The following is an 18,218-nucleotide window of genomic DNA, read 5'->3' on the forward strand; positions in this document are numbered from 1 at the left end:
GATTTTCACTTGGAAGAATTCACCTTTTTCACAGCTGTTGCGCACTAGGTCAACATTTTCATTGAGCTATCATGACCCCAATATCTGAACTTATTCATTTATAGATGATCTGTGAATGACATACATCTCCAAATAGCAATGAAAATCGAAGAAGAAATGATACAAGTGTAAGTTGTACTACCAGGAAGGTGTTTTTTTGGCAGTTGCATCCTTTTAATCCAATAAAATGGAAGTGGTTGTAAATAGTTATAAAGTACTTTCACAATAAAGTAGTCTAAACCGTCTTTGTAGTATTTCAAAGATTAGAACATCATGTAAATAATTGCTGAAGTATGTTAACCTCTTTGAACCTAATTTCTGCAGGAGGCAAATCCAGACTTCATCACTTGGTTTTCTGTAAAATACAAAACAAAACACATCTCAGAAGATTCCAATAAGAAGCAACTGTATGTGGAACAAACAAAAGTAGCTGGATACTAAGGTCTAACACACCAATCCAACAACAGGAAGTGTACACACAAGTCATGGTCTCTCTTTCCTTGAAGGTTTTTAAGCAGATATTAGATGGCCATCAGTCATGTATGATCTCGTTAAGATTCCTGCGTTGCAGGGGGTTGAACTAGATGACCCCTGGCATCCCTTTGAACTCTACAGTTCTGTGATTCAAAGTGGATACTCTGCAGGCATTTCTCTCACCTTAAGAGCCCAGTCCAGGAATGGGGGTTCCATGTGTACAATCCCAGTCTGGACAACTAGGGCAGTGCCCTTCATAATGTCCTATTAAAGTACATGAGTAGGACCAATAGAAAAAATGGGCTGGGGAGTGGCGACATCTACCATACACTGCCCTGCCTCTGCCCCACCAGGCTTAATGGAGACCAGCTGCCACTGCCACACTCAGGTTGTCATCACTATCATCAGTCATTGTTCCGTTGGAAAAGGGAAGACCAACCTGATCTAGCCATCTACACCCTCTTCCAGCCATTTCCACACATCCTTAGCTCCTGGATCCAACTTTTTAGCCTGGAGAAATTGTTACATGATGACCACAGTGCAGAAGACAGATCAGGATGGTTGGCTCTCAGTCCAAACCACACGTCTCCAGAGGCCCTTGCTGCCTCAATTCTCAGAGGCAGCCAGGAGAAATGGCTGCAAATGAGAGTTCTGGGAGAGGGGAAGCCAAACGGCAGTTGTTACCAATTAAGCAGATGGAATGAACATTACTCTTGCAACTCTCTTGGATGGCACTATATGGAATGGCCACTAGTGAATTAGTCCACTCAGTCCAACTCATTGCTGTGGAAAGAATTTCAGAAAATAAACATGATATTCTACTAGTTTAACTTTAGTTCTGAGACTTAATACACAGAATTTTGTTCCTTTCCCTTCCTCCCATGGTTTGCAGCTCTCCAACTATTATTTGTTACTTAAGATTGTGGGATCAAGGTATATCTATACTTTGGGGAAAGACTGCAGTATTTCTATTATGCTGATGACAGTACAGTCCATGAAGGTCTTCTTTATCTTCATTTATCATTAGCTCAGTAACCTTTGTTTCTAAGCAAACACCAGCATCTCAGTGCATCTTTGTATTAACAAAGGAAAGAGCTTTATTAGTGGTGTCCTGGCAATGTGGTGCCCTTTCTAAAGAGGCCTGGTGCCTGTGCTACAATTCTTTCAGTGCCAGGCAAAAATATGATTCATGCAAGCATTTTAACTTGTTAGAATGTTAGCTTTAAGGATTTTTATCTGTTGTTTGATTATTGTATTTGTACCGTGAAACAAGGGTTCTGCACCACCCCAAAATCTTCAATAGGACAAATGTGGCATATACATTAAATGGTGTGTGTGTTAATATGTATAAATAAATAATGAACTAATAAATCATTGCACCTTTTTCTTCTTCTTTTTGGCTGTTTTTGAACAATTCTTGAAAATTTCCCTGAAGGTCATTGATGACATCTGGGGTGTTACCTCAATGTTTATGTGTGGCATTTTGTCTATAGAGACAAATAATAATATTCAGTCAATCAGTCAGTTTACACAAAAGACAGTATACCATAAACAATCATTTCCCGTAAATACTCATAACCATGAAGAACATTTAATAGTAAACAATGGAGACTTGTCTGCACATAAGTTTTCATCCCTGGGTGATGACAGAGTCTGACCGTATGGATCAGGGAAAGCCTACACATAAAGATAATCCATTACAAATAACTTTCAATTTTTTCTTGGGTTGTCACTATCACAGGGATCAGTATTTGGTTAAATGAGAGAAAGTTCCAAATGGGATAGGTCTAAGCAAAGAAGGTATTATGGTGCAATCCTAGGTATATTTGCTCAGAATAGTTGCATTTGGTTCATTCGGGCTTATTCTAACATAGTTGTGCAGTATCAATACATGTACCTCAGGTTAAGAATTTACGGTAATTCATTCTGGAGGTCCGTTCTTAACCTGAAACTGTTCTTAACCTGAGGTACCACTTTAGCTAATGGGGCCTCCTGCACTGCCGCTGCTTGATTTCTGTTCTCATCCTAAAGCAGAGTTCTTAACCCAGGTACTATTTCTGGGTTAGCAGAGTTTGTAACCTGAAGCGTCTGTAACCTGAAGCGTCTGTAACCCGAGGTACCACTGTATAAGCTGGCAAATCTAAAGGTTTATTGACTGGAATTATCCCACCTTTCTTTCGGTCCTTAAGAGCTTCCAATATGTTGATTGCACTTTCTTCTCCTATAGCATTGCCATCGATATCAACTTCCACTAGATGGTCAGAGTTCCTGATTAGACTATGATAGAAAATATTAACAATGAAAATTGTTTCACAGTTCCACAGTACCATAAATGACAGGCAAGAGTGATTCCATGTCCTGTTAATCAGTTGCCTTACCTAGTTAACAGCTGCACAAACTCTCTGATGTTTTCTTCTGTTTGGCGAAACCTTCCATCTATGGCATTATCAGCCAAATGCAGCCTAGCTAACCATGGGCCAGGGTCAGGTTTCTTACGCTTTTTCTTTGAGACTGCAAATCATAAGCACATAATTATTATTTCTGATACAATGAAGATAGGCAACTTCAGGTTACTCTGCATCCAGAACGGCTAGTTTTTGAAGCTGCATTCACATGACGTAAACTACAATCTGTATCAATTCTGTAGCTTCTTGACAAATTTGATGTGTTTTTTCCAACTAGAAAACTAGATGAAGAGTAAGCGGTACTGTTAACATTTATCTGTCTTATTTTACCTTTTCGTTTCTTTTTCTTCCTATTTTCCATTGTCGTAGGACTGTTTGTCTTCGAAGTAGTGTTCAGATTCGCAACTTTTGAATGAAGATCTGCATCTTTGTTGGCTGCTGAAAATGAAAAGGCGGTAAGTTTAAATTTTGTTGTTATGATTTCCCCAAGGCCCTCCTGAAAGATGCTCAGCCTCCAAATGAGCACAGCTACCCTGTCTGAATTGTGCTCTCTGAGCTCCTGGCTGTTGAGTTATACGAGTCAGTTTTAAATATGCCTGGAATCAAGCATTGCCACAGTTATGCTGTGGGGTGGGGTAGAGGGGGAGATACTTCTGTAACTGCTTCGACTGCCCAAATCCAATTAAAGAACTGCTTGAGTTAACTCCAAGCCTATAAACCTGATCCTTCAAAACATCTGCATGACCGCATCATTAGGAATCTCTGATTCATGCAGCAGCCTCCTAACCATCAGCACATTTTGCTATTTGCAGTCATCACTATCAAGCACAGGCTGAAGGACTTCGCCCAATTGCTTCCTGCACTGCTCTTTATATCCGAAATCAAGTCAAACTATACGGAACGGCCCCTTTTCTCCAGAAGCGTTGCAGACAATCATGGGATTGCAACAAAAGACTGGTATTTCCACACTTAGGCTCCTCAGCTAGGATGCCTTCTTTGCATGTGGCTTCTCTTTTGTCTTAACTGACCTCTCCCGGAGCCAGTTCCACTGGCTGCTGCTTGTGGGTTTGCTTTGTAGCTCTGCAGCTTTGCCTCCATTTTCAGTAAATCCATGATGTTCCCTTTCTCTTTGTTATATACTAAGCTTGGATCCTAGAACAATAGGCAAGTAGGATCCTAGAATGTAACAACTGATTGGCCTGCAGGAAAAGACCAATCAGGCTCCAGGAGGGAAGCAGAGCCAGCCAATCAGACGGGACTCATTGTGTAAATAATGTATATAAAAGCCTGAGGTTTGGGGGGCAACTCATTCACTGTTTTACAAGCTTCAATAAAGAGCATGAAATCACTACAGGACTTTGAGTATATTTCACTCTTATTTTTAGAACTAAAACAATGGGAGGTTCTTGTATTATTTCCCTGTCCATTCATTCCCTGTCAAAGCCAGATCTGAGAGATGTGCAATAGCTTGTGTAAAACATTAGGCAGAACATCAGGCTGTGCCTTGATGCTGCACACAGTTCTGGACACGAACCCCCAGAACCACCAAAGATATGCTTCCATGTATACTTTATATGCATTGCTCTCCAGAGTCTAAGTAGATCCTTGAAACAATGGCAACTGATTGAAGATGAGTGAATGGTGTCCATATTTCCTTTTTTGAAACTCAGTTTCTATTCCTCCTGTTTGTTCTTTTCATTATTTTTCATATAGATGTGTCTTAAAAACAGCCCAAGAAAATGCATGGCCATAATGAACTTTGTCCTGTTTGTATTGTTTTTAGTGGAGTTTTGCCTAGAGCTGAAATATGTAAATGCTTGAGTTGTTTTAAAAATAGCAAATCATACCATTTAATTTTAACATTTAGAAGGTTGCAATCCTATACACACACCTATGTGTAAGTCTCATAGAAGTCAATGGAACTTAGTATGTTACAGGACTGCAATGCAAGTTGCATGAGTAAATTGCCCCAAAGGCAATCCTACCTTCAAGGCTGAGTTGAGCATTTGCTTTCTTTACTTGTCCAATGCTTTCTTCAAACTCTGCTATTGGTCTGAGGAGTTCTATGGCACCCAAACATTGCAAGTGATTACCATTCAGGAACAAGTTGCTGCAATAAACAATTTAAAATTATTTCACAGACAATGGTTAAAAAGAATATTAAGTTTTATTTCAACATATTTTCTTGTTTTTAGAAGCAGATTTTTCCCCCACTACAGAAATTTTAAACAAAACAGAAAAGACTTATTTAGTCTATTTACAAGATATATAGCAATTAAAGATGTTAAAGCAGTAACATCAATGCAAACAACAAAAACAGCACAATCAGAATAAAAACACTCTAAAACAGTTCAAACCCAGCTCTAAATCAATCAATCAATCAATCAATCAATCAATCAATCAAAACATACCAAATGGCAGTTTGGACTACAAGAGTTGCTAATGTTAATCCACTTTTGGGCCCTAAATCACAGTAGCAGAGGCTCAGAGTTAAAAGCTTTCTATTCCCATCTAATCCATCAGTAAGTCTACTGACACAGTTATCACCACATCTGTAAAGAAAATAATAAATTAGGTAGACAACAGTTTAAAAGAAGGCTGTTTACTCCTACCTTAAACATATAGTTATTTAGCCAGTATTCTAGTATTGTACATAGGTTTGATTCGAATTGAAGCAAGTCATTTAGACACATTCCTGGAAAGACTTAAACTGAAAAAATAAGGGAACAATACACAAAAAGCTGGCATAAAGTAAGCTTGGTATAAATTAAATTGGTGTGAAGTACAACAGATCCAAAAGAGCAGGGCTACTGCTGGCTGAGCCAATATAAGTCCAGCAGAGGGAAAACAAACCTTTAAAATAGTGTTTGAGTTACACCATCCTTTTTGCAATCTTAACATATGCTGGGTCATCAGGTCTCCCATTAGTGCAGTGGGGCTCCTTCCCACCAGCTTACCCCCATGCCTCCCCTAAAATCTGCTTCGGAGGTTTGGGAGATACCATAGAGTAAGTTGTCCTGCCAGACTTAGCTATGTCCACTTCCCTTCACCTGGGGAAGAACTAGGTAAGAGCTTGTTCTCTTCCAGTCTACCTGAGAAGTTCAGCATGTGAAGAGGTTTGAGCTGGTTGCTCCAGCTCAACCACATGGCTATCACAAGCCACTCTCGAGTTCCTATACCAATAATCTAGGAACTCCTACATTGCTTCCACAGCTCCTCTTTTATTTAGGATGAAGAAGTGAAACTAATAGTTTTTCTTACTTGGAATAATCCAGAACAAGAGAACTCAGACGGCTGTAAGGCAGAGCCATTCCAAGTCTCTCCATGCTCCAAAGGTCTAATACATGATGAGTTATTTCTAATTTGGAAAAGGGATAGATGGTGCGTCCATCCAGTTCTAGCAAGATTGCCTAAAACACAAATAAGAAGAACAAAAATCCAGATTTATCCAAACGATTAACGCTTCTAATTTTAATTCTTTGCGTGCTTTGAAAGTGTTTGTACTTAGCTTAGTCCTGCCACACTAAAAGCATAACATTCAATATTCCTGGACACCATAGTTCTGTATTTAACTACATGGCATGAATACGATTTGATGTAATATTTTTCACCCTGATGTCCATTCATCCTACCTTTCTCCAGTGCTAAAAATGTTAACATACACTCTCTATAGTTTACAAAGAGCTACCATGGAATAACAGTTATTTCTCCACTTGTAGTTCCCTAGATGGTGGCCAACACTCTAGTCAGGGAAGAGGATTAGACTGACGAGTCAGATGGCTATATATCAGGCCTGTCCAACAACTCAAAAACTTTGGCTCCCCCCCAAAAAGCTCCGGTCAATCCTCCAATGACAATGGGTAGATCACTGCCAGTTTTTTTATGCTGTGAGTAGATCGCAGTCTCTTTGGAGTTGGACAAGCCTGCTATAGATAATCTGTCATGGCCATCTGTCATGGATGCTTTAGTTGAGATCCTGCATTGAAGAGGGTTGGACCAGATGACCCTTGGGTCCCTTCCAACTCTACAATTCTATGATTCTATGATCTGTGACACATTGAGGTCCCATGCTTGGTGGTAAGCAGATGTGCATACTCACAGGTGTCTGGTTGAGTCATCAAATTTACCGGCAACACTGTTCCTCTAGACCCACTCTAACCTACTCACACTTGCATATTGGGCCAAGGGCTAGAAAAATGCCATTGGTTTCTCTGGGGTCCAAGAAACACTGTTCAAGTGCCTTTGTTCCTTGCAAAAAAATTTAATTTAGCTGCTTCCAGGTCCAGAGCTAGCAACAAGTGAACTCTGGTCAGCTTGATGGTGAATAACAGCAAATTGTTCCCCACTTAAAAGATCATCCCAAGTGGAAGATGCCTTGGAATATGGCATCCATAAAAAGGGCTTGGGCATTCTGGAGAACTACATTTCCCAAGGTCCCTGGCACCTGGGTTACAGGTGTTGCAGCCTTCAAGCAAGGCTTTTTGTGGTTGTAGCCAGTGGCAGGTACTGTATGCTTTGTGGGAAGAGAAGGGAGAAGCTGCGATGGCAGGGACTCTTGAGTCTCATTTCTTCCACCCTCAATAATACACTGGCTCTCTCCTACAATGACTGTGAGAAGCTGATGTCCAGACTGTATTTATTTTATTTTTTGAGTTGGTTGAGAAAGTCTCAGGTTCCTTTACCACTGGCTTGTGTTCAAACTTACAAGGTTTGCAATATCTTGATGATATAGGTTAATTCCACAGATACAGAGCTCCTTCCCTCGCCGATATCGTTCATCTCGGATAGTCCTCAGTAAAGGAGTGAGATAAACTGGATGCACATTTCTTGATAAGCTCTCTACATTTGTAAGCACAAACTAGAGAAGAAAAAGAAAAGCTTGATAACAATCCTGCCACTAAAACTTTACTGATTCCTTTTATTTTTTTTCCTCTTCCCTCAATTTCCTCAACAGAACTTCCAGCATTAATATAAATAGTAGAGGTGACAGAGGGCATCCCTGCCTTGTGCCCTTCATAATCTCAATGTTTTCTGTAACAATACCATTAATTATCAACCTTGCCTTTTGTTTAAAGTAAATAGCTTCTATTCTATATCATTATGGAATGGGATGTCCCTATTTTCATTGGAGAAATGTTGGAGGGTATGTCTTTGGCATAGGCATCATGTAATATATAATTACTCACACTGCACTAGTGTGTCTTTAGTGCTCTTTCATAATAAAGGAACCATCAGATGTTCAATTTGCATGGTTTAATTTAATGGACTTTTTAGCAAATTGCAGGGACGCGGGTGGCGCTGTGGTCTAAACCACAGAGCCTAGTGCCTGCTGATTAGAAGGTCGGCAGTTTGAATCCCTGTGACGGGGTGAGCTCCCGTTGTTCAGTCCCGGCTCCTGCCTACCTAGCAGTTCAAAAGCACGTCAAGTGCAAGTAGATAAATACTATTTTTCGCTCTATAAGACGCACCAGACCATAAGATGCACCTAGTTTTTGGAGGAGGAAAACAAGAAAAGAAAAAATCTGAATCCCAGAAGCCAGAACAGCAAGAGGGATTGCTGCGCAGTGATCCCTCTCGCCGTTCTGGCTTCTGGGATAGCCGTGCGCAGCCTCTTCAGGGCAGCAGGATGAAGGCTCCCCCTGCCCTGAAGAGGCTGCGCACGGCGAAGCTAGAACAGCGAGAGGAAGCGCTGCACAGCGATCCCTCTCGCTGTTCTGGCTTCTGGGATAGCTGCGCAGCCTGCATTCACCCCATAACACACACACACATTTCCCCTTACTTTTTAGGAGGGATAAAGTGTGTCTTATAGAGCGACAAATATGGTAGGTACCACTCCAGCAGGAAGGTAAACGGCATTTCCGTGTGCTGCTCTGATTCGCCAGAAGCGGCTTAGTCATGCTGGCCACATGACCCGGAAGCTGTCTGCAGACAAACGCCGGCTCCCTTGGCCTATAGAGCGAGATGAGCGCGCAACCCCAGAATAGTCCACGACTGGACCTAACGGTAAGGGGTACCTTTACCTTAGCAAATTGCAAATATACAAAGAGAGAAGATAACTTCAGGTTAACCTACCTCAGGAGAGAGGTCATTAGAGTTGCTAATCAGCTAGAACCATGCTTCCCTCTAAAGGAATAATTTGTTGTTGTTGATTAAAAAATACAGTTGGGGTATAATCCCCTACATCATTTGGTTCTAATTCACAAAGGCACGTCAATTTTTTATTTATAATCCATTCTTACCTTAGTAATGAACATATCATTTGTTACACATTGCTGTAAGTCCTGTTTGATAGTTGGACTGACACAACTTTGGGATGCCGTGCAATGCTTTTCATAAGTTTGCAGGAACTTTTCAAGGATATTCATAGCTAAGCCGGCTTTAGGTTTTGGTTTGCCTTTTAGCTTTGGCATGACTTCTTTCCTTGATGTTTTCAGTTACCACAGAATGTGGACTCTGAAAAAAGAATAGTAGGTTTGAGGAGCAAAGGCAAGAGGTTGTAACTTGCAGGCCTTCCTTAAAGAAATCCATTGTTCTTAAATAGATTAGGCTTCTATACCAAAATCAGGGAAAGGAGCTAGATTCAAGAAAAAAAACACAAGTCATCTGTCCTGGTATGAGGCTGTGTTACACATTTGATATAAATTATATATGTGTGTACTGCAAAATTTTGTTTTAGGGTATCATGTGATTGATCTCCATACCTAGTGATCTGATGAAGCAGATTTTTGAGTCCCCCATAGTCTAATTCGAAGGTGTAGGTGCTAATCCTAAATCTTTGGGTTTTATCCCTCTATGGGGATGTATGGAGAGCTCCTCTGTCAATGTAGTCCTTTTGCCATCCAAGCTAGTGTTCAAAATTCTCCAATGTGTCTAGCCCTTTTAAGGTGTTCCACCCACCAATAGGAATAAGGGATGCAGATGATCCACCAGCTTCACCTCATGATGTGATGGGTGCCTTGACCAATAGGAGCAGGGGCACACCTCTGACATCAAAGAGGGTTCCCACACAGCAAACACCCCAAAACTTTTACACAGATATAATAGTAGGAAGCAATAGCTTTCATAAACAGATCATGTGTTATTGCTGAATTCACACATATTCTTTTGTTGGAGAAAATAATAATTTAATCAAACTGTGTTTTGATTATTCTGTTTTCTTTTGAGTCTATGGCCTAGCTAAGCTAAAAGGGCCTGTACCTGTCTTTTACAGTACAGAACTAGCTGCTCTTAGGTACTGTACATAGTGAATGTCTGTTCCAGAACACTGAAAATAATAAACTGTTAGAATCTATGGTGGGCTTATATGCATGGAAAGAGAACCAGCTAGGCATGGCAGTTGTGATTAATCTTGAAATGTTTTGTAGACTGATGAAAGAGGACATTGGAAGACATTTAATTCCTGAGCTATGGAATCTCACCCTCAGATTCCCTAAAACTAGATCAAATCACTGCTCAAAGACTGATCCGTCAAAGACTGGATGACATCGACTTGCAGCAAAATTATACGCTGGGGGGAGGTGTTTGTTCGCCCCAGAACATTGGTATCACTTTAACTTATTGCGTTCCATCATACCTCTCCTCCCTTTCGACTGTTGCCCATAGACTGGCCTTCACCAAAGCGAGGTTCAACGTTTTCCCCTCCAATGTCCTGAGACATAGATTCTCAAAGGGCCAAGTCCCCGCCATGTGCGAATGTGATAAGGTGACGCCGGAGTCGCTCCAGCACATTATGTTCACTTGCCCCCTGTTCAATGTGCCACGGGCAAATTTGTTGGGATCAATCATACAGAAACTAGAGGGTACCCCACCAAAATTCCACCTTGCCCAAATCTTGCAGGATAAGGATTCCCACACGACCCTGAAAGTGGCTAGGTTCCTGGTCGCTGTCCTCTCCCAAAAGCGACGCCAAGGAGCGCTACAAGCTAATTAAGGCGTAGCATGCCTTTCCATCTTATAGTATTTATTGTTATAGTGGTATTTTAGCGACTGTTTTTTTTTTTTTTTTCCTTTTCCCCACGGCACAAGCTGTCACTTATGTGTTGTTTTTACCTGTATGGGCCTATGGCCATAATAAATATTATCTATCTAAATATTATCATTTAATGTACAGGAAAATTAGTCAAAGTCTTAATAAAGAAAGGCACTTGAAAATGATTATATGTAATCACATCATATTATGATGAGGGCTGATCTGAAGAGCCAAATGATTTTGATTGTTTCAGGATGATGGCATTGGCTTGGAACTATTAAAATTGGTGTGATACATTGATCAGTGAAATTAAATGACGTGTGTAGTCTGGAAGTGTATAAAAAACATTGCGTCAGATGTGGTTCTTTGCAGCCTTCTCCTTATTTTTGAGGCTGTCCCTGTGTACATTTATATTTCAATAAAGGCCTATCTTTTCACTTGGAGCCTGCATCCTTTTCCTTTGGGTTTATGTGAGGGTAAACTCCAGTCTAGGGACCCCCTTTAAATTTATCCAACGCATTAAATTCCTAAACTCAGTTTACTGCACACAGAAAACTGAAGCAACCCACAAGCGTTTCAGCTGCCATTTGGATTTATTAGCACAATACACCAACCAGGCAGATTTATTCTATACAGCAGCACTGGTTGCCATAGCAATACCAGCCCTGCGTCCAAACAGTCTGTGAGTAGGATGTTAGGACTACTGTAACTGCCTCTGTCAACAGACCAGAGCGCATAATTCTGCTACACAGAACAAGCTTGCCTTTGTGAACAATGTACCAAACATAGGAGCCCCAATCACAACCCAATACAGAGGTAAGTGTGCTTAAGGCCACTGAAATCAATGGTGCAAGGCTGAAATTACATGCTGAATTAAGTTACCTGCATCTCCCCGTGGTTTTTCTCTCTCCCCTACTGCATACTCATACACAGCTGAGAAGGCTGCAGTCTTCAACATAAGACTGGAGGGGGGGGGGGTAAATGGTTGATTAAAACTTTCAACTCAGGCCATTTACCCATTCAAAATCTCCCCTTAAGCTGATTTTCATTGTATGTAGGGTGATTTCGAGTAGGGGCTTGATTTTGAGCAGGGGGAGGGAAATGTTAGAGTCAAAATGATAGCAAAATCCCTGTTTCATCCTTTCAAGGCTCCTATTTTGCCCCAACTCTATCCACTTGGTGGAGAGAGAGATGAACATTGGGAAGAGCTACGTGGCTGTGACTTGTACATACAGTGGTACCTCGGGTTACATACGCTTCACGTTACATATGCTTCAGGTTACAGACTCCACTGACCCAGAAATAGTGCTTCAGGTTAAGAACTTTGCTTCAGGATGAGAACAGAAATCGTGCTCCGGCGGCACGGCAGCAGAAGGAGGCCCCATTAGCTAAAGTGGTGCTTCAGGTTAAGAACAGTTTAAGGTTAAGTACGGACCTCCGGAACGAATTAAGTACTTAACCCGAGGTACCACTGTATACTTCTCTGCATGGTGCTGGACACTTGGTTTTTAGTATTTGAGTGTTTGACTGGCAGTATCAGTTTGCTAATTCATTTTTTTGCAAAGCTTTTATGCATCTTGGTCATAAATTCAACTTCATTATATAAGAAAACATGGGAAGCCAGTTGTTAACATAGTGCTATGAGTTGGGGGGGGGGGGGAATGGCAGTATGCTGAGACCGTTCTGATTCATGGATCCAGCAAGGATTCAAATGGTTGAAACAGCCAGACAGTGTTGTTGGCATCCACCTGTCTTGAGAGGCAATGGAGTGCACCTCTGGGGGCAAAGTCAAACTGCTGCGTTACTGGCACTGAAGTGACCTCCCTGGGATGCAAGCCTGGGCAGTGTGTATGGAGTCCCTGGGCTGCCTAAATGACAAGACACACACGCCACTCAGCCTTGCTGATGTGGTCCAAAGGAAAGCAGAGCAATACGTTTGGCACCAGTTTAGCAGCAGGAGTTGCTGGAAGGAGGCCTACAAGGCACCACCCCACTTTGTGTAGGGTTTATGCCTTAAGCTTTCCTTCTCTCGAAGATATCCTGCAAAGCAGCAGCAGAGGTTTAGGATCAGGGTTTTCCTTCTACTAGATGGGCTACCTTCCCAGGTTGACGAGCCCCATCTGCTAGGCAAACCTCTTGATAATGGCCCTCTATAATAATAATATTTTTTTTATTTATACCCCACCCTCCGTAGCTAAAACCGGTATCACGAGGTATCAAAACAATTGATTGAAATACAACTTAAAAACAAGATTAAAATACAACATTAAAACATTAAAATGCAGCCTAATTTCAGTAGGAACTCAAATCAAAAACTTTTTGCGGGATGAAAACGTCAAGTCTTCACCAAGGCCAACTATCCAGACTAGGCCTATGTGGGCCAGAAAAAAAGCCAGGGAAGTCCCCAAATAGGAGTTCTATCACAGAAGGAGAAAGGAAAGAGGGGGAGGGTATCTAAATATATAACAAAAGAAGTGCCTCTGTGCCAGACAGTAAATAGGTGGGACCCCCTCATCAACTTGCTGGTAGTTAGAAAAAAGACACAACCCAGAGGTGAGGGGTGTGTGTGTGTGTGTGCGTGTGTGTGTGTGTAAGTTAGAATTTGAAGGGAGAGATATGCCTGATTTCTGCTTGCATCCAAGGCTGTGGCTATGGGTGAAGAAGCAAGACCCTCTTGGGGTGTTAATGCTGTGAACCCATTCATCGTGGGCTCAGGTTGTATATATGTGTAAATAAACTATACATCATAAGGATAATGCAGTCTCTGCTGGCCTTCATTCCAAAGGAAACATGAACCCTCGATAAGAGCCTGGGACTCCTGGAATCTTGCACCACTTGAAGATAGGGATGGTGTGCAACAGTATGAAGAGCCCTGCATCTTCACAAGCTCACAAGCAGGATCTGAGGGGAAAACCCCATTTGTGATTCCCAGCAACTGGTGCACAGCCTCTGACAGTAGAGGCAGAACAGAGCCTTAGTAGCCACAGAGCCTTAGTAGAACAGAGCCTTAGTCTTATCCCCATAATTTTATAAAGGTAAAGGTAAAGGTACCCCTGCCCGTACGGGCCAGTCGTGTCCTACTCTAGGGTTGTGCGCCCATCTCACTTAAGAGGCTGGGGGCCAGCGCTGTCCGGAGACACTTCCGGGTCACGTGGCCAGCATGACGAAGCTGCTCTGGCGAGCCAGCACCAGGAAACGCCGTTTACCTTCCCGCTAGAAAGCGGTCCCTATTTATCTACTTGCACTTAGGTGTGCTTTCGAACTGCTAGGTGGGCAGGAGCTGGGACCGAAAGACGGGAGCTCACCCCGCCACGGGGATTCGAACCGCCGACCATACGATCGGCAAGTCCTAGGCACTGAGGTTTTACCCACAGCGCCACCCACTGACCAAACCTCTGTTTTTCAAAGTCACAATAGACTGGAACTCTATAAAACTCTAGTAAAAGCAGCTGCTGGAAGACTCTAGTGGCTGATTTAATGGAAGATAAAATACACTAAGCAAACCATGGAAATGTGCTCGCTCGCTCTACAACGCCTGATAAAATCAGCTATAAGAATTGCATATTCACATGTTCTAAAGCACAGAGACATTTCTAACTCGTTATTAATTTGTGTCACTAACTCCATAATGTGTGTGCCCAAGTCAGAGATTTATTGTTGAAATAATAAATCACTGAAAAGCCCTAAATTGGGACAGGGAGAAGACACACACACATATAGATCATCTTCCTTACATTTGCCCCTCGGGCTTTATTCACCATCACTGCTACATGGCATAACAAGGCATGCAAACCATTTCAGCTCCTAGGACCTGCTGCTTGGGTACCATGGCTGGCCAGGACTTGCACTCAATAACTTTCTAAGATTGCTGGGGCACAACTCTAGTTCTGCCATGAGGGAAGTAGGGTTCCTGCTCTTGGGTCCAGACAGCTATACTGCACACAGGCAGCTCAGGAATGGGCACAAAATTGCTCCAGTCCTATTGGAATGGCCATTATCCCAGGAGAATATGGAAGCCATAGCATCTGACAATAAGTGCACTGGCAGGGTTTTATTTTTGGTTGGATTCTGTAGGTCAGTCCCCAGAAGGAAGATGGGGTCAGCTTGGCTTAGTTTGCCCAGTTGGAGGAAGGAATTGTACTTACCCACTTTGGTAAACACACCAAATATTGCAAAGGAGTTGAAGTCTGGCAATTTGTAGGCTTTGTTAATTCTCAGAAGGGTGGGTACAGCGCCCCTCCCACCCATCCCGTTTACCCTTTGGAATTTCTCTCTGAATTTCTCCTGCGCTTCCTACAACTGGAGTGTTTTCAGGTCACCTAGCAACCTTGTGACATGACTGAGGAACAGAGAAAGCTTGTTTTATTTAAAGAGCCAGGATTATCCTGCATTTCAGCTCATATAACCCTTATTCTTGTCTGTTTAATCAGGGATGTCTTAATAACAGAAGAAAGTGAGACGAGATTGAGAGTGTGCAGAGAAAGGAGAGGATTTATAATTTTACATGAATAATTTTTATTATTATTTTGTACCTTTTTTTTACCCTGATCTTGCAGAACACTAAAAAAATACAATTAACTGAAATACCATCAGGTTACATTCACAATCAAATTGTCTCCCTTGTGCCTTAGTTTATGTGCCCTAGCTAAACTATCAAATTATACAGAAGTATGTATTTGAAAGATGTGTGTTAACATTGAACATTGAAGACTACATTTGTAAATCTCAATTTCTTTATTTGTATGTGTAAAAATCAATTTTTACAGGAAAACATTCCTCATAACCAATTATAATAATTAGCATGCAGAAGAAAATTAACCTCACTGACAACCCAACATCAGTTACAGCTTGATATTGTATTGATGATTTGTTGTCTGTCTGTTTGAAGTAAACATCACACAGACCCAGTTAAGCCAGTCTGTTGGAGATGAGGAAACCTCATTTTCTGATGTCCAGCCAAACTCAGTCTGGCAATTATATGTAATAAGGAAGGATACCTGAATATTTGATAGTGACAGTATTGTCACATCAGAATATAATAAAGCATCGGGTGATATCCAAGCCACAAATATCTAGACTGTTTCCCAAAACTTTTGAATTTAGCTGCATAATCACAATATAGTGCCTTAATCTCCTAGATAATCTTATGATGTGGTGATTGCATCTCCTTAGACATCTACTGTTATCAGTTGTACATATCATATGCAATTTCCATGATGATACGTGTCATTATATTTCTTAATTCCACCTCCTCATATATGGTAGCCATGTTGGCCCATAATAAATTATTTTATACACCCCCCCACCCCCATTAAGGCAGTATATATCCTAGACCAGCCAACATCTTACAAAAGAGTGTGCATTTTTTTTTTTTTTTAGTTCTCCAGTGCTTTCCCCCCTAAGGGTAAGCAAGGGTACATAGTACTGGCACCTTCTCTCCCCCCATGTTAAAAGAAGCGTGGCACTTACTGTAACAACTTCACACTGAATACCAGCACCGGTTTTTCCTTTAAAAAAAAAAAAAGAGCACTGACCAGAACTCTTCATCAGATGAACTGGCAAAGAAAACAAAGGATGTGGAAGAAAAATGTCTGATGCTTGAGCCAAGGATAGACCTTGCATTTACTGAGTCTTAAGATGCAATGTGGAAGGGGACTGGGCAGGATCCAACATCGGGTGAGTAGACTTCACTTTCCTCCCCCTCCCCCCGCCTCCCATGTACCACCAAAATCTGCTTCAGAGGATCCCTCAACCCTTTGGAATAGATTTTGAGGACATGCATGAGGGTGGAGGTGAGGAAGGTGAAGTCCAATTGCAAAAGCCAGTACTGCTCATGCATGGGCTGTGTTGGATGCAACCCATTCCAAAGGGGGCCGTTAGGTGAAGTAACTCACTTTGACTCCTACTTTTTAATTTTATTTTTTTAAAAACCTACCTCGCTGCCTGAAATTAACCTTCAGATTTGTTTATTTTAAAACCCTGCCTGTATTTCTACCTACTAAGAAACTGATATGTTTTGTCCAAGGACGGAGACCCATCTGGGTAACAGCTAGATTCTATATTTTCTAATATTCTTATAAACCATTGTATATGCTGCTGCTTCCCAGAAGATACTCACCTGCCAGAGCCTCATTTGAACATCTTCTACCTCACCCCACACTCTACCATCAAATTTGTTCACTCTCTATCTAGACTGACAAAATGTTCTGGAGAACATGAAAATATGCACACGCTTTTGCAATACTTCAGTTTGCCTAGCATGGATACAGAAAAATAAGATACGTTTTATGCTGCAAGTTCAACATTTTGTAGTTTTGAGTACCTTCCCTTATTAAGACAAAGTTCCTCCCTACCCCGAGATCTTGAAGGTGATACAATGACTAAGAAGGAAACTGCCCATTTTTAAAAACAGATCTAACATTCTGTGCTATATCCACATTTAAATCTTTAGAATCTAAACACTCTCAAATGTTCATCTACATTGAAGAATTCATTTATGATTGAAGCCACTGACTGTGTATCAAAGGCTATTTTACACCTGCAGTCCCAAATGTTTATTACATTCACAACAATTTTTAAAAGCTTTGTGTTTTTCTCACCATATCATCATCTTATTAAAGGCTGTGATTCTATATACACTTAACTGAAAGCAAGTTCCATTGAATTCAATGGGTCTTACTTCTGAATAAACTTGTTTAGGATTCTATTTGAAGTGTTTAAATATGCTAAGATACTAGAAGGGCTAACAGCTATATATTATATGCGATACCAGATAGCTCCTTTAATCCAAAGGTACTTTGTGTTTACCACTTAATTTTGTTAAAATTCCATATGAAAGACACATTTTAAAATTCTCATAGCCGTTCTTCTGGCGTACTAACTGGAACATTTAGGAATAAAAAGTTTTGATATCTATTCTTCCAACGAAATAAATGTTTCATTTAGGCTATACTAGCACATCTTGCATTTTTTATATAAAACCACACAATTATTTTAAATTATCTTGATTAATATAAATGTCATGATATGGTTGCTTGGTTTATTTGAGTTGACTTTTAAGGTTATCTGTACATGGCATGTAATTTGTTTATGTTACAGTCATAGTCATACCCTGTTGCATAGGTTTTCTGCAGAAGTTATATTGTATGTTAACCACCAATGTTTCTTTCAGTCAAGGGCACAATGCATTCACAGATCCTAATATTTCCAGCCTATTTCATAAGATGGAACAATAAGCAATTGATCAATATCTTTTTAGCATCCACTCTTTGAGAAAACCTTTATGTGTGTATTAAGTATTTAAAATGATCAATCAACATATTAAAAGTGGC

The 18,218-nt window shown here is 41.0% G+C and overlaps 1 protein-coding gene and 1 long non-coding RNA gene across 3 annotated transcripts; one reads left to right on the forward strand and one right to left on the reverse strand.

Moving 5' to 3' along the window:
* Positions 1-168: 168 nt before the first annotated feature.
* Positions 169-18,088, reverse strand: LOC114597830 (uncharacterized). 2 transcript variants are annotated; one of them, XM_028731177.2, is made up of 11 exons: positions 15,033-18,088; positions 9,158-9,371; positions 7,624-7,776; positions 6,180-6,328; positions 5,330-5,470; positions 4,904-5,028; positions 3,249-3,356; positions 2,892-3,024; positions 2,684-2,790; positions 1,894-2,000; positions 169-394 (listed from the first exon to the last, which is right to left on the reverse strand). In XM_028731177.2, exons 2-11 carry the CDS (start codon positions 9,326-9,328, stop codon positions 383-385), a joined length of 1,206 nt encoding a protein of 401 aa, XP_028587010.2. In that variant the 5' UTR covers positions 9,329-9,371; positions 15,033-18,088; the 3' UTR covers positions 169-382. The 2 variants fall into 2 exon arrangements, with proteins under 2 accessions (XP_028587010.2, XP_028587013.2); XM_028731180.2 differs by lacking the exon at positions 5,330-5,470.
* Positions 3,285-4,267, forward strand: LOC144327965 (uncharacterized). The gene is made up of 2 exons (XR_013393149.1): positions 3,285-3,373; positions 3,731-4,267. It is a non-coding gene; the product is annotated as an uncharacterized LOC144327965 (long non-coding RNA).
* Positions 18,089-18,218: the final 130 nt, after the last annotated feature.

This window comes from Podarcis muralis, chromosome 6 (assembly GCF_964188315.1).
Source record: "Podarcis muralis chromosome 6, rPodMur119.hap1.1, whole genome shotgun sequence".
Classification (NCBI taxonomy): Eukaryota; Metazoa; Chordata; class Lepidosauria; order Squamata; family Lacertidae; genus Podarcis; species Podarcis muralis.